Source organism: Parasteatoda tepidariorum, chromosome 2 (genome assembly GCF_982258835.1).
Source record: "Parasteatoda tepidariorum strain Cologne lab strain chromosome 2, Ptep-v5.0, whole genome shotgun sequence".
Lineage (NCBI taxonomy): Eukaryota > Metazoa > Arthropoda > Arachnida > Araneae > Theridiidae > Parasteatoda > Parasteatoda tepidariorum.
Window position 1 is genome coordinate 1,900,601 of NC_141756.1, and position 16,438 is coordinate 1,917,038.

At 29.3% G+C, this 16,438-nt stretch overlaps 1 protein-coding gene across 2 annotated transcripts in view; it reads right to left on the reverse strand.

Annotated features, from left to right (window-relative positions):
• Window positions 1-16,438, reverse strand: part of Usp32 (Ubiquitin specific protease 32) — a 115,965-nt gene that overhangs the window by 6,852 nt on the left and 92,675 nt on the right. For both annotated transcript variants that reach the window (XM_043050113.3, XM_043050112.3), the window contains 5 exons: window positions 16,063-16,149; window positions 13,130-13,250; window positions 8,798-8,989; window positions 6,823-7,215; window positions 1,697-1,789 (listed from right to left, as the gene is read on the reverse strand). In XM_043050113.3, coding sequence (XP_042906047.2) covers window positions 1,697-1,789; window positions 6,823-7,215; window positions 8,798-8,989; window positions 13,130-13,250; window positions 16,063-16,149 — 886 coding nt within the window. The remainder of the gene's footprint in view (window positions 1-1,696; window positions 1,790-6,822; window positions 7,216-8,797; window positions 8,990-13,129; window positions 13,251-16,062; window positions 16,150-16,438) is intronic.

Genomic DNA, 16,438 nt, shown 5'->3' on the forward strand with positions numbered 1-16,438 from the left:
GGTCTTTGTCAGCTGTCAAACAGCTACTCGGTCTGGTACTAATTGTGACTGGGTGGAGTGAGCCATGCTGATTTATTTTTGGCTTTAGCAATGGAGAAGAGCTCTGAGGAGGTAAGAGACACTGGAGGCACAGTGGCCTCAGCTGCACCTGCCTTGGCAAGACTATCTGCCATTTCATTGCCTGATATATCTACGTGTGAGGGTATCCATTGTACATGAATTCGACAATATTTGGAGAGGTGTAAAAGTTTAAAAAGGATGTTCATGCTAGTATTTTCCCTCACTCTGTGCCAGCTAGCCAAGTGCTGAACAGCGCTAATCGGGACAGCGTACGAATCAGCGCAAAGCGTACGTCGGGAGTTTTACTCCTGGTAGGGCCACCCAAGGCGTGAAGACCACTCCAATATGCCCAGCTAAAGTCTGCAGGCTCCCATTACCCCACCATGAATAGGAATAGGAAATTTTCTAAATCTCATAACAAAACTAAAAATTTTTGTTAGAAAATTTTTCTAACAAAAAATTTTCACATTAAAAGATTTGCATAAAACCATACCAGAAGCATCTACGACAACTCTTTATGAAACTGTACCAGAGGGAACCAGATCCAAAAATGTTAATGGAAAATACACAAAAAGAAAACACACACTTCCTCACACATTATGCAGATGATGAGTTTCTTAAGCACATTGTTATTGGTGATGAGACACACTACTATATTCAAACAATGCAATGACTCTTGTAACTCAGAAGGCACTCAAACCTAATACTGATATGTCCTTCCCATTTAATAGCCCTTTTTTGTAAACCTTTTTCTTCTTTTGCCTGGGTAAAATTATATTTGTAAAAAAAATTCATATTAAAAATAATCTGCAGCTATAAAAGGTTAACAAAAATAGGTGACAAAATTTAATTGAACATACTGACTTGGAGAGAAAAATTATAGAATGCATACATTACAACTTTGAAATACGCAAATCGTTCCATCAAAAATTGATGGATTAAGAAGGATCAAAATTTTGAATGGAAACACTTTAATGAAAATTCTATTTCCCAGAGTCTTTCTACATTGATTTACATTTATCATTAAAAGATTTTTATAAAAAAAAAAGATTGGAAAAGTTTTAGTCACCTCTTATTTTTTGTTGACTAGCCACAGAGTGAGTGATTATTTTCTGGGCAAAACTTTCACAATGATGATGAGATCAAAACTGAAATGTGGTTTCCACAACAGTTCTATGACTGTGGAATACAAAAGCTCGTACCCAAACTTAAGAAGTGCTTTGACAGTGTCAAAAAATAAGGCACGCACCAGTAAGTAATTTTTAATGTGCCTTTAAACAATTGAAGTGATTATATGCAGCATTGCAGCCTTACTTTTGGAAAATAACAGGTAAATATTAGTAACCCAAATTTAAAATATCACCTATAGACATAATTAAAAAATTTTTTTCTTTGTTTAATTATGTAATGTATACATTTTAATAAGTTTCACTTTCTTTTCGCTATTTATCTATCCTCCATTTTGTTTAGTTAAAAATAAAGTTATATTTTAAAAGGCAATCTGAATATTCACTAAATATTAATGCCTCAACTCTTTGAATAAGTCAACAGTATATTAAGTTTTATGCATAAATATAAAGTGAAATAGTTTTAAAGATGATTTTTATTCATTTAAGTAGAGAGATGTCAAACATACCTTGCAGCTGCTGTCATTGTAACAATACCACTTATTATTAGGATTGTATGCATAGCATACATAATGGCCACCACCCAGGATACCTGAATGACACTGAAATAAAAATGAGATTTTGAAATACCTTTTACTAATGAAAACCTAATTTTTATGAATTATAGAAAAATGATTCCATTTGCATAGATTTAAATTTGAAGGGTCTGTGTCTAGTGAATAGTTTAGCCATGAGGAAAAAATTTTCCTTCATATAGTGTAAAAACATAATATTATTGAATTTTTCTCTTTTGAAAGTACACTACACTGTCCCAGGGTTTAAGTTATGTTCAACATTACAGAATAAGTCCTATAGTTATAAACCACCATGCTGTTCCATGTAACTAAACAATGATTTCATTATTATTTAAACATGAAAGGTTAGTGTGTAAGGCAATTCAGAGGAACAACAAATTATCCAAAAATTCGATTGAGACTATGTCAAAAATAATGCATTAGGTGGGATTGATCCAAGCAATAGGCTGTTAAAACAATGGCTGCGACATGAGTACAGTGTGTCTGTCAAACCCAAGCAATTTTTGAATTGCTTTTTAATAGCAATATTTCTGAAGAAATAGGAGATAAGGTAGACTAAAGAATTCATCCATAAACCAGTCTCACAGTCTGTATTAGGTCACCAAGTGCTGATAATTTTGAAAAAATGATTCTTTTTAACTTCCTTCTTTGTGGGAGAATTTTGTAGTAACATGCACAAAGCATTGCTTGGAATACAATTTATTAAGCATCAGCTGGGCGACACCAAATTAGGATGCCTTAGTATATTAAAGGAGTAAACTCTCACATCCATCCAATTTCAGGTCTATAGTAAAAATCTCCCTAAACATAGGTGGATAATTAATGAAAAAGCATTTCATAGAACACTATTCATTGTGCATCAGATGGTCCGGTAAAACACAAAAGATCTGTTCATCAAGCAAATGTAAAAATTTGTTCCTGTGGATTATGTTCATGTGCTAACTGAGAAAATTATAATGCGTAAATAAATGAATTTTCCAACCTGACTATTGAAATAGATTCACACATAAATAGTGATGGTCTGTATATGAAATCTGATTACATAAAAAATATCAATTTGAAGCTCATCTAGTTTCTTCAGAAAGGAAAATATGTGCAATATTATTTTTATGCAAAAATTAACATTCATTTAAACAAATTATTTAATATTTTTTAATAATCATAAGAAAATATTATTCTGCTTGATGTATTTATAAATAGGAAATGCAAAAAGCTGTAGTAACATAGTAGATAATATTTTGATACCAATATGTAATATTTCTATAAATTTAATCTCCAGATTTTTATTTGAAGACCTTATTTACTTAGCTAAAACACTGAAAGTATTTTTAAACTGTTAATTTTGAAGTACTACTTGAACCTAGTGCAAAATGTTAATGTGTGAACATTTTTTTGGCAAACTCAAGTGTTTTTTAGTCAACAATCACTATTAAATTATATTGTATAAAAAATTTCATAGTTGCTAGAGTCGGCAAATGGACAGTTTTTTTACGCTTCGTACTATAGCCAAAATAGTTTAGTTTTTGTCAAGGTGTGCTGGCATCAAAATTGCAGGGCTCAGCGCAGGTCATTGTAGAAAAAGTAGTGAAAAAAGTGACTACAATTTTTTAAAAAGTGATAAATTATTTAAAAAACAGTGTTAATATTCAGGCAACATCCAAATAGCCTTTAAAATATACTACTTAAAAATTGGTTTAGAAACATTTATTGTTGTAGCTGTTCATTGCAATAATTTACTGCTATGGAAAATTTTAAAAAAAAAAATAACATAAAAAAAATATTTTCTAATTTTTACCACCTAAAAAAAAGTTGCATGTTTAACTTTAGCTACTATGGCTTAAAATATTATATTAAAGAAGCAGTGTAAGTATACAACAAAAATATTGTTGCTATCATGTAAAGTCTAAACACATTTATTGAGATGTGCTTCTCTTCAGGAGTCAAAAAACGATGTGTTTTTAAGCACGATGTGAAGAACTGAAAAAACGTTAAATAACTATTATTGCAACAAAAAAAAGTACCTTTACAATCGAAATGGCACAAAACGAATGTGATAAAAAGTGATTAAGGAAATAAAAATAATTCTTATTAAAAGTATCAAAATTGGAAATATGTGCGACACATGTGATCATTGTCTTACATGCATATGTAATAACATTGTATAAAAAATAAAAATGGTTGAAAAAAGTCTCTGGGGAAGAAAAAAAAGTGGAATCACGATAGAACGAAGCGAGTTAAAAGTGATTTTTGAATAAATAATAACAAATTGTAGTTACTGAAACCTGAAATTCGAGAGTCATTACAGCATTGCATTAATTAAACAATGTAACATCGTATTAATACGAAATTAAATGCTGCAAAAACTGTCGGAAAACAACAGTCATTTACAACATAAGCCCTAAATCGAGAGCGTAAAAAAAGATAACTTTAAGGTGAAAAAGGCAAGTAGTAATAACAAAATATTAAAAAACCAAGAGGAAGGGTCTGAAAAAATTACAAAAATTTGCATGAGCGCCTAAGGAAAACACTGGAAATAAAACTATAAGAAATCACGATGAAATCATATGCGACCAAGAACGATTTTCGAATAAATGATTAACAAATAGTTGCTACTGAAATACACGTAACATAAACATCGTATTAATTAAAGTATGTAGATTTAAAAAACCATGTGAAAAAAAATTAGTGGAACTTTGTCAATCATTTGACAGATAAAATTATTATAAAACCAAGTAAATTTAGGATGAATCAATTTGAAATTCTCCAATTTAAAATTCGTGTGCCATAACATTGTATAAAAACAGCACAATTTGAAAAACCACATAGAAAGGACAGAAAAAATTCTTAACAACTACTGACATCAAATATAATTTTAAAAATCCAACGGTGTGAAATTATGTGTCAAAAAGAGATTACTCAAATTCGCAAAACATAATAACATCTTATTAAAAAAGAATCAAATTTTTGAAAAAGGTAAAAATAATAATAAAAAATAAAATATAAAAGTAAACATTTTATTTAAGTTTTTCTCCTTCGAAGAAAAGTAAGAACTTATAAGGGTGCTTTATTTCTATGATACAAAATTATGCTCTATTAATCACATTTAAGGTATGTATGAACCCTACAGAAAAAGGAGTTCAAGGAGAAATACACAAAATTTCATGTTCTGCAGTTCCACAGCAGAAAAGAAAACGAAAGTTAAGATAGATGCTGACTGAAATCATTCCTCGATACAGTGAATGGCTCTCTTACATTTCAAGAGGAATTCATTTGAAATTGTCTATTTTTCTTCACATATTCAATCCTCCTCTCTGCCCCACCCATTTGGGTGAGTTCTTCTTTACTAGAGCAAGAGGATTGTAATATAATGGGCTTAGGGAAATGTGAAATTAATTTTTTTTTTAAAAAGTGAGATAAGTGACTAAGCCTTAAAAACAGTGAATAAAAGTTACTATTTTTTAAAATAGTGACATTAAGTGAGAAAAGTGGCTCACGCCTACCCCTGACATTATCAAAATTAGGTGAGAGCATAAATAGAGCTGTCACTTGTACTTTTATGCTTAAATAACGTTCACATGTCTTTACTGTGATTTTCTTGTAAACCTGAGTTTACGAATTGTTTTGATGATGCTCTGTGTGTCATCATTTGAGGGTAACAAAGTTAACGTAAGTGCTTTAAGTTGCATACCATTATTCGACAGCATGAAACAGGCCTCACATTCCGTATTTTAACGATTTTGGATAAAACATACAGTGATCCATTGCACCTGTTTAGAAAGGCATGCAACTGGCAATAACCAGTTAGGATTGTTTGCTGGAGATGGATAGGAAGACGGGAATCAAACACGCTGTAGAATTTGCTTTGGAAGTGAGGTGGAACAGCCTCGAAGATGTCTGTTTCGCAGGCTCTTTGCTATGCTGAGAGCATCAAAGTATTGGCAGAACTTTACTGTGCCTATGAAGTAAACTCTTGTTTGGTTGTTTTCCCTAGAAGAATATTAAAAGAGGAATTCTCCCTATCTCATGTAAAGATTGAACTTTCCTTGGACTTAACCACCAAATGCCTGTCCATTGTCTTGCCAGATGTCATTGTTTTTTAAAAACAACAGTAATTATTAACTATTCAAAGTCAATGTAAAATGATTGGGTATGTACAATTTTTATATTTTCATTGTTATTGAAATTAAATTCCAATTTTTATTAAATTGGTTATGAAGTTTTTAAATGAATTATTGTCTGTAGCAATAAAATTATGGATGAACACTATGATTGTATGCTCACCAGGAGTTCCTTTTTTTTTTTTACTGAAAATGTTCTTGTAAGATTTTGAAGGTTAGTTTAACTGCATTTTTGAATAATGAAATCTTTTGAAAATGTTCTACTGACATATTCAAATTTGAATTAGTAATAAGTTTTATGGAATGAATAGTTGAAAATCAACTTAGTGTGGAATATTGGTAAAGTTTAAATGACTAAATTTTGGTAGGAAAGTATTTAAATTGAAGTTAGAAATTGTAAATTTTAAAAGTCGTCATGCATTCTAAAAGTAAAGTTAATGAGTGTATTGGAAATGGTGGTCATTTAAAATAGAAACGAAATATGTGAGTATTTATAATAGAGATGTACTTTTATGTTTACTCTAATGTTCGTTATTGCTTACTCTTATTCCAGTTGCTTATTGTTTCCTGTTAATATATGTCTTCATGGTGACTGTCTTGTATACCTGAGTTTATGAGTTGTTTTGATGTCATCATTTGAGTAAAACAAAGTAATGCTAACGTGTCTGAAGCTTAGTTTTTCATACAAAAACCATTATTCAACAGTATGAATCATAAGGATAAAACATGTGGTGAGCTATAAAAGCAGTTTAAAAAGGTGGGTCACACAGTTTCAATAAAAATTTAGTAGCCATTACTTTATAAATTTTTGCTATAACAGGGGAATTACATTTTTGTGGAAAATCATCACAAAAAGATTGCATTTAAGTTACTGTAAATAAAATATGCAATGATAGAGTTTAATATATTTTAGAGAAAATATAATTAAATGGAGGGACTTACTGCTAATGCATATAACCTATATTTCATGGAGAAAGGGTCAGCATCAGCTAACCTGTGCTGGTGATAATCTGGCAAATCAGAACTAAATGAGGATTCAGTGGCAATCTCTCCATTACAGATTTCTATGGATTCATTTGTAAATAAACTATCACTAATAAGTTTCTTTTGACTAGGAACATTTTGATTAGAAGACTGTCCAGCACAGTTATCATTGTGATCAAGATGGTTGATGATTTGCACATTATTAGATGGACCCCTGGCTTTGATGATTGTTTCACGAGGCACCTGGGCCAGATAATCCGTAGGGTCAAAGTCCTCAAAGGGAAATTGAACTATCTTGTGCGATTTAACCCATCGTCCATGTAGCAGCTGAAATCTTTTCAAATGAACAATCTATAAAAGACATACAATTAGTTTCAAACACTAATAATGACCTTAACAACATCACTGCACAATATCATTATCACAAAAATCCAAAATTTCAAGTTCAAAAAAAGTCATTACTGTGGTCACATATTCACCAAAATTCTTTTACCAAAATCACAAAATATTTCCATTTCTTAAAGAGGAGCTAAAATTTTATTTACAGGGTATGTGTGGCCAAAATAAATTTTTAATTTTTTTCAAAGACAAAAGTATAAAAAAATTTCAGATTTCGAATTTAAAAATATAAAGTTTAGAGCGTAAAAGTAAAAGAATTTAAAACATTTAATATAAATCAATAATTAATTTAATATAATTAGTTCACCTTGAATTAAAATTGAAAGCATGTCTATTTTTCCAATTGATTAGTTTGATTTTATTTATTTTTTCAATCTTTTTTTGATAATAGTCAAATGGTTCCTGTTGCTAATTCAATTTATGTCAGGTAATGTGCATAATTTTACATTATCTTTAAATATATACACAGTACAATGTCCTATATCTGGACGTCCATTACCATTTACTGAAAATGTCAATTTTATCTATTTTTCTGGGCACATTTTTACAACCAAAACAAACAAACTTATTTTCCTTTTTCCCTTTTCAAAAGTTTTTTTGTTTTCTCTCGTTTTAATGCATTTGTTTAAAAAGATATTTATGATTTTTTCTTTTCTTTTCTTGTGGCTTTTCGATACCCAAACATTATTCTGCTTCAAGACCCATTTGAAAAATAAGATCAGTTAAAGAAAAATAAACTTGGTTGAGAAGAATAAACTACGAGTATAAATGAAACTGATTATTAACAGTGTTGGAAAAGAATACCAGCCGATAAGTTTAGTTTCCCTTTAAATTCAAAATGTTTTTATTAATAAAATCTACTCAATTATGTCCTATGTTTTATATGATTTTTTTTTTTATTCGAGTTAATTTACAATTAAAAGATTAGACTTTCTTTTATGTTATTTTTACTTGATTTTGTACCCACCTTTTTCTTCACATTAAATAGAAAAGAAAAAAAGGAGAGAAAGCGTCTTTAATTCACTAAAGAGAAAGTTCAAATAATTGTCTGCCCACTTTTATTTTTTAACCTCTAAGAAAACTTTGCTGTTAATTATCACTAATTTGTTATTTTTTACTGAATAACTTGTGTTTGTTTATCTTAAAAACTTATTGTTTGGTCTTGCTAAAGTCCCGACAATTCTATAAACAGGACTTTCAATTGTGTAGGCATACTTTACATTTGTGAACTAGAAAACTGTAATTATTGTAAACTGTAAATGAACTAGAAAACTAGAATTAGTTTCGTTTTTATGTTTTAAAATTTTTTACATTCTCTTTGAGGTAAAACAAATATTTTTCAATTCGGCATTTGAAATTAAGTTTTTTATTAGACATCCTATTACACAGATCATCGAAATGTCAAAAAACATGTAATCTTATGAAATGAAAACGACCATTATAGTTTTAAACGTTGAGATCGTTGGTTATAAAAACTGCTAAAAACAAATTTGCTCTAAATATAATTTCTGCTTTAAAAAAAAGTAAAACTTACAAGAATAGGAGGCAATCGCCAAATATTCAATTTTTTTGAAGCTAACTGATGCTCTTTGCACTTTGAACAATAATATTTCTCAGCTTCTCCCAACTGTTCTTCTTTAGTGAAAGCTTCTAAACAGTCATCTAAGTTAATAGGCTCTGTTTGTAATCTCTTAGTAGCATCAACACTTTCATGCTCAATGAAATCCTAAAAAAGATATGCATTTGACATTGAAAACAGGCGGGATTTTAAATACATATGTCATATAAAAAACTTTATCAAATCTTTTTATATTAATTCTTAGTCAAAATTATTTTTCTTAATTCATTTTTCAGTACAATAAGTCTTTCCCTTAAAGAAATAAGAAATTGTGGAGAAACCTCTTAACTAATTACTCTGGCCTTCTATAATTTATATATTATCCCTTGTAACACATATGATTGAGAATACTTGTAAGATTTTCCTTTTCAAAGGCCTAGCATAAAAAAAGAGCATTGATTTTGGCGAGCTTTATTGCCCTTGCTTTGTTTTAAAGTGATCAAATAAAAAAAAATCTTCTCTTTTCCTGCATACTTGCATTCATTTGTAGCTCGGTCAGACTGCATTATTATAAACCAAAAAAATGAAATGGCGGGTATTTGTCACTTGAGTTTCGGAACATCATATTTGGCAACACTGTGCAAGCAAGCTCCCAGTTTGGGAATCAAAGTTCAGTTTGCCAATCATCGTCCATAAAGATGTTTGTTACAGGTATCATTATAGCTAGCAAACATTACATGGTGACAGTGTGGTGACGAAACCACCTAGGGCTTCAAGTTTTGTACATTTGCCACAGGAACAGGATATTGCAAAGAAATGTCTGTCAAGTGTAAGCTGGGGAAACAGCATTTCGAGTTTCATGCTATGGCTGTTCCACCGTCTGGCAAAGAGCCAGGTAGCGATATTTATGTCTGCAATAGGTCCAGATACTACAAAGATGTTCAATACATTTGAATTATTAGAAGCACAGCAAAAGGATTTATCAGTAATAAAACTCAAGTTTGACAGCTATTTCTCTCCTGCCCAGAACGACATGCTATATTTTTTAGTAGTTTACAAGGTAAGCACGAAACTTTTGATTCATATTTTACAAAGCTTAAAACCAAAACCGGTGATTGCAATTTTGGAACTTTGCAAGACAGCTTATTGCGTATCAAGAGAAAATTGTTCTGATAAGATTAGGCAATTGCTTGCCAAAAGAAAACTAACATCAAAGAAAGTTATTTATATTTGTAGGGCTACAAATCAATTGAAAGATATACATATTAGTTACAGTTTAGAAAATGAGGTGTTGTATATTAAATGTTTAAAATTGAAACAGGTAAAAAAATTTGATAGTACTAAACCATGAGTAGTAAAAAAAAACTTAAATTATATTGGCGTTGTAATTTGTCACATGATTTTGGTAATTGTCCAGCATTTAATATTACACATCAAGTGAGTGCTAAAAACATTAAATTATGCTTGACAATGAAAATTTCAAGTGCTATATACTCATGCGCATAAACCAAAATCTCACAAATTATTAAAAGAAAATAATATTAACAATATTGATAGTGTTGAGAATTTAGCTTGTGATACATTACATATAAGGTGAATTATTTAAATCATTTGATGATATTTTTTCAGAAGATATTTATATTTTTAACCTTTTACATGGCTATTAAAATTCTGAAATTTTTCATACTATGTTAATACGACAATCAAATTTTGAGTTATCACTTTTTGACGCTTTCAATTCATGGCGATTCCATCCTAATTTCACGTGGTTATAATTGGTAGTTATTATTTTTCTGGACTTTTTCACATGGTTTTCAAATTCTGATATTTTTTATACAATGTCAAAACAACGTTCATATTTGAAGGGTCACTTTTTGTAGCTTCCGAGTTTTGACTACTCCATTAGAATTTAACAGATGGCAGTTTTTTCAGTTATTATTTATCTTCTTATAGGCCTTTTTCAAATGTTTTTTAAAATCCAATCTTTTAAATGCATTATTATAAGTATCTTTTTAATACATTCTTAATCGAGTACTTCGAGTTTGAGGTAACACTTTCTGACACATTCAACTTACAGCGATTCCGTCGTAAATCAATCGTAACTCGTTTTCCAATTGTTCTTCGGACATTCACTTAGCAAAACTGAAAATAATCTTGAATTTTCAAATATTCTAGAAACTTAGCATGATAACGGAGGGCTACATTCGCAAAGTCACTTAAACATAATATTTCCAATCCAAATAGAGAAAAAATTTCAACTTCAGGAAATTTCACAAGATTTTTCAGACATTTTTGCAAACAATAAATATGACAAACCGAATATTAGAATTGAAACTGAAAGGATAAGATTAACATCAGACTTACCAGTTTTCTCAGAGCATATAAAACTTCCCCAAAACAAAAAGTTTGAAATATATAGATCAGAAAATTTAAAGCTTCTTAATGTTTACAAACTAGAATTCAATGTAATGGTGACTCATGATAAAAATAATACTATTTAAGTAAATTAAAACCCTTCTTAGGATCAATAAACATGTACAACAAATTTATAAATAATTATACAAAAATAAGAACCCATTTAATCAATCTTCTGAAAAAAAATTTCTTCCAAATGTCAATAAATATTTGAAATTTTAAAAAATTCTTGCCAACATCTTTTTAAAAATCCTAAAATTATGTTTTTATAGGTGCAAGTCAATAAGGCACCCATTCTTGCTCTTTAAGAGACTATGAAAAGAACTATGCTATAACTGAATTAAAATGTCTTGTGGTGGATGCACTAATCATGTGATGTTAGTTTGAGAAAACATCTAAAAGGAAGACTCATTACAGTTGAGTATGTATGATTATGACATAAAATACACCAAAAGCACCTCAAACTTTAAAGATGACATGTTATTTCAGGATTATTCCTGAAAGAAATGATAATATTACTATTAGTATTGAAATAAACAATGGAAACCATTTTTCAATCCAATTTGTATTTTGCAATTAGATGAGAATTTGCAAAGTCCAACAACTAAACATTTTCTTGAAATCAATAATATTTCATGTTTATAGAAAAAAGATTCTACCAAAATTGTTGCTCCATTTTTCTTAAGACATATATAATTTAAAATTAATCATGAAAAATTTGGTCATCCTGAGATTCAAAAAATTATTAATCTACTAACGCCTGTTTATTATTAGGAAAACATTATTTTAGAAATTACAAATTTTAATAAACATTGTCATACTTGTCAAATAAATAAAAAAAAACTAGACAAAAAACAATTTGTCTTACTTCAATCAATACCCTCAACTCCTTTTTGAAAGAATTGCAATAGATAGAGTAGGTCGTTTTAATTATTTCAATTCTACTAAAAGATACTGAAGTTTAATAATCGATCATCAAAATCAATAAATGTGGCCTTTTGTATTATGTATTATTGAAATCAATAACAAATTTATATATAATTTTTCTACCAAATTTTTTAAATTTAAATTCCTTAAAGAATTCTATAGTGTGTGAAGCAAAGCATTTGCTTTTCATTTAAAAAAAAATAATTAAAACATAAAATGAAACAATTGTTAACTACAACCCATAATTTGGAAACTAACAGAAAAGTAAACAATTAGGGCAAACTATTGTAAGGAACTTGAAATTAATGGTGGTTAATGTGCTTGATGAAATGGAAAATTAATGATGTTTAATGTCTTTTAATGGTTATGGCTTTTAATAGTTTCTCATACAGGGAAAAAAATACAAGCAAATTACAAATTTTGTTAGTATATTTTTGGGGTAGGAGGTTGTGATATAAAAAAGCTATAAATTTTTTTAATATTATTTCTTGGTCTAAAGTCTCTTTCTTAAATCATTATTAAGTACTAAACACATTCACACAATCGGTAATTCACATCATTAAAAATAGATTAAAGAAAGCAGTAAATATAATTTTTTTCCCATAAGAAATCTCGTGAGAATCTTTTAACAAATTATTTGGCCCTATTGTAAATGTTAAATTATCTCTAGTAACACATATGATGGGGGGTAATTATAAGCCCTAACATATAAAATGAAGCACATTGATTTTGATGAGTTTTTTTGTTTTCCCTCTGTTTTAAAATTTTCATTTTCTCTTTACATGCATTCATTCCTAGCCTGGTCAGACCGCATTATTATATATATAAACTATTGACCTAACATTGATCCTCCTGAATTTTTATATTGTTACCTATGTAAAAAAATATCTCTCTTGCCGAAATTCAATGCATACATTGTCACTAAATTAAATGCCAACGTTTTGGTACATGAAAAATTGTAATTACCCTTTCTAATGAAGTTTGATAACGTAGATGTAAGGCAGTGGGATCCCAATCTATGGCGATAACTGCACAACCAAAATTGAAATCTGCATCACAACATTCTATTTTACAACCTCGGCAAAACCTGCCAAGTCACAATGAGTAAATGTTAGAATTTGAAACATTCAATAATAAACTATAGGGTGGCTACTAAATACTGTAACATTCGATAAAATAGGAATTAATTTATAATATTTGGTAAAACAATTTCTCTCTCTCTATTTCCGTTATTGGCACTTTCTATAAGTACAGACAATTTTTGATGAAACATTTAGAATAAATTTAAAGAGGGAATAAAAAAGGTTGATGGTTAACAGCTTTTTGATTAAAGATTTGCTGCAGGTAGAATCGTAAAGTAATGAAAATATCATGAGTTTACCGGAGAATTTATACGTAGAACTATAAATTGATTATTGGATACTAATAGCTGTAAAGATCAACCCGGGTCTGGTCATCCATTCCTAGTTCGCACAAAAAGAGCATTAAAAGAATTCATGAAAAAATACAAAGAAATCCACAGCTAATAAAAGGGCTGCAGAAGAGAACTGTGCAAGTTATATTACATGAAGACATGGGTTTTTGCCCTCACAGCAAAAGAAAAGTTCAAGGTTTGCACAAAAATTAAAAAGGTTACAAAGATGAAAGAAAATGCTGAATCGGCACAGTAACGAAAGTGTTGACAAAACAATCTTTTCTGATGAGAAAATAGTTTGCACAGAACAAAATTATAATGCTAAAAACAATATTGTATATTCAGCAACCTTCGATGATATACCTGAAAGTGCAAATACTTCAAAACAAGAATTCTGTAATGGTTTGGTCTGCAGTGTCAAGTTACAGAAAATTTCCTTTGAAATTCATTGAGGTAAAAGTCAGTGCTGAATATTACAAAAAGGAAGTATTGACTACACATTTATTGCCAAATGCTGACGGATTGTATCCCAAAAAGGATTGGATATTTCAGCAAGATTCTGCACTGTCAGACTGAGCCAAAACAATACAGGCAGGCTTTGGGGTATTTTAGAGTCTAAAGTTAATGCTAAGCATCACAGAAGTTTGGACTCCCTCAGAGTTTCCTGATTACACGTATGAGACAAACTACCTCTTAAAATAATTGGTGCCGCCATGGGACAATGACATAAGAGATTATTTTTAGTAACCGATAAAGATGGTGGTTGATTCGAATTAAAATTTTTAAAAGTAAACTTCCATTTATAATGTTAATCATACTTGCGTATTTATCATTTTCTATTTAATATCTGTACAACAAAATAATTCAATATTTGTTACAGTATTTTGTAGCCACCCTATATGTTAAATATCCATAATTTTATATCAAACCAGAACATTAGGAAGAAAGAAAATTTGAATAATTTAATTAAATTTTTGATATATTAAATAATAAAGAAATATTGCATGATAAAAAATAATATAATTGTATAAAATAGAAATAAGATCAGGGGAGATAATCAGGGAAGATAAGAAATTTGGGTCCGTTAACGGACCCTTCACAAAATATCCATTCATAAAAATGGACTCTTCACAAAATATTTTAACTTAAAAACGGACCCTTCACAAAATGATTTTTCTTTTAATTGGGCCCTTCACAAATTTGTTTATCTTCATTATTGTTTTGTTAATCGAATAAACCCTTCCCAGGGCAGAAAACAAGAAAGACGGATGTAAACGAATTAAGTTTTGTCTTCGGCAAACGATTCTTCCATTAATCATCCGAAATGAATATTCTGCTTTCAGCAGTATAGGCTAAATACCAAATACTTGTATGTTGCATCTCTAGCATAGAAGCAGCAATTGCTGTTTATTTTTGAAAATTTAATTTTTTTTAATTATAATTTTACAGTGCCGAGCATAATCTTGTATCTATTTACAATTTAAAAACTCATTGAAAAAGTTTTTTGCAATAACCGGACCCTATTTGCACAAATTCATAAAAGCGGACCCTGGCTAAAAGAATGTAATTTTTTCACAATTTCACGAAAACCGGACCTTTCACAAAATGTCTGGACAGACCCCTGAAGATTATAAATTTTGATTTTTTCCAATACACATAGATCTATTACAAGAATTAAATTTTACTCAACAGAAATCACCCACTTATTATTCACATATTAAGCACAATACAAATGAACAATGAAATACAAGTTATTAAAATAAAATTACTTATACTTTAATCACCCCAACAAACTCAATTTTATTCCTACAAGTGTACATAAATAATATTAATTCATCAAATAAGAGTTTGAACTTACTGACAATTTCATTTTTCATATCTGTTTAATATTTTTGAAAATACTATTTAACTGATTAAATAGCATTTACTTAACTAATAATTCATCATTAAATATAAATTAAAGTAAACAATTGGCTAAAAAAAATTTTTTTGTTGGTATTTATTGAAATTTTTACATTTACAAAAAATTTATTCAAGTTTATTACTTAAGATTTAAAGAAAAACTTAGTTGAACTAATTTTTACATTTGATATAGCAAATATATAACTTTGCGAGAAACAGATTTCACTGAATGATGAGTAAAAAAGTTGCCATAAAATAAATAGAGGATTTTTATATGAGAAATTATAATAAATAATAGAAATATTGTTTTTAAATCTATGTGGCTGCTTACAATTACCACTAATGCTAAACATATCTTCTAGCAGAGTCTTTTTTAAGACTGATGTAAGATTCCCCATGTTTTGGCAGTGAAAAAAAAAACAAAATGTTCAATAAGAGTTTACTCTTTATTCTAAAAAGATTTTTCTTCGATTTTAAGGAATCCTGTGAGGATGCATTCTTTGAAGATTTTCTTGTTTACATCAAAAATATACAAGTTAACATTATAGAGTAGAAGACCGAGAGGTAGAAAAAATTAACATACCTGTACCATGGACAATGAGCACAAAGATAGCCATTTCTTTGAACTGCCTTCAATGTAAAAGGATATTCATAACCTAAACTGTCATCACTAGAAGCATAAGAATAAATTATTTCAGGTTTTCATGAATTTATTTAATAAAAAACTGTCTGTTTTATGGTTAGTCTGAATACAAGTTAGCGCATCTCAAACGATTAGGTATACATAGTTTGAAGGACAAGTCACTGGTTACTTTATTTTCATTAAAAAAATTCATAAAAAGTATTAACATAAATGCAAATGTTCTCAATTGTTTATAAATAATAGCATACAATAAATATGGCACAAGCAAATACAGAATGGTCTAAAAGACGAAATGAGATTGACACTTATAAATGAA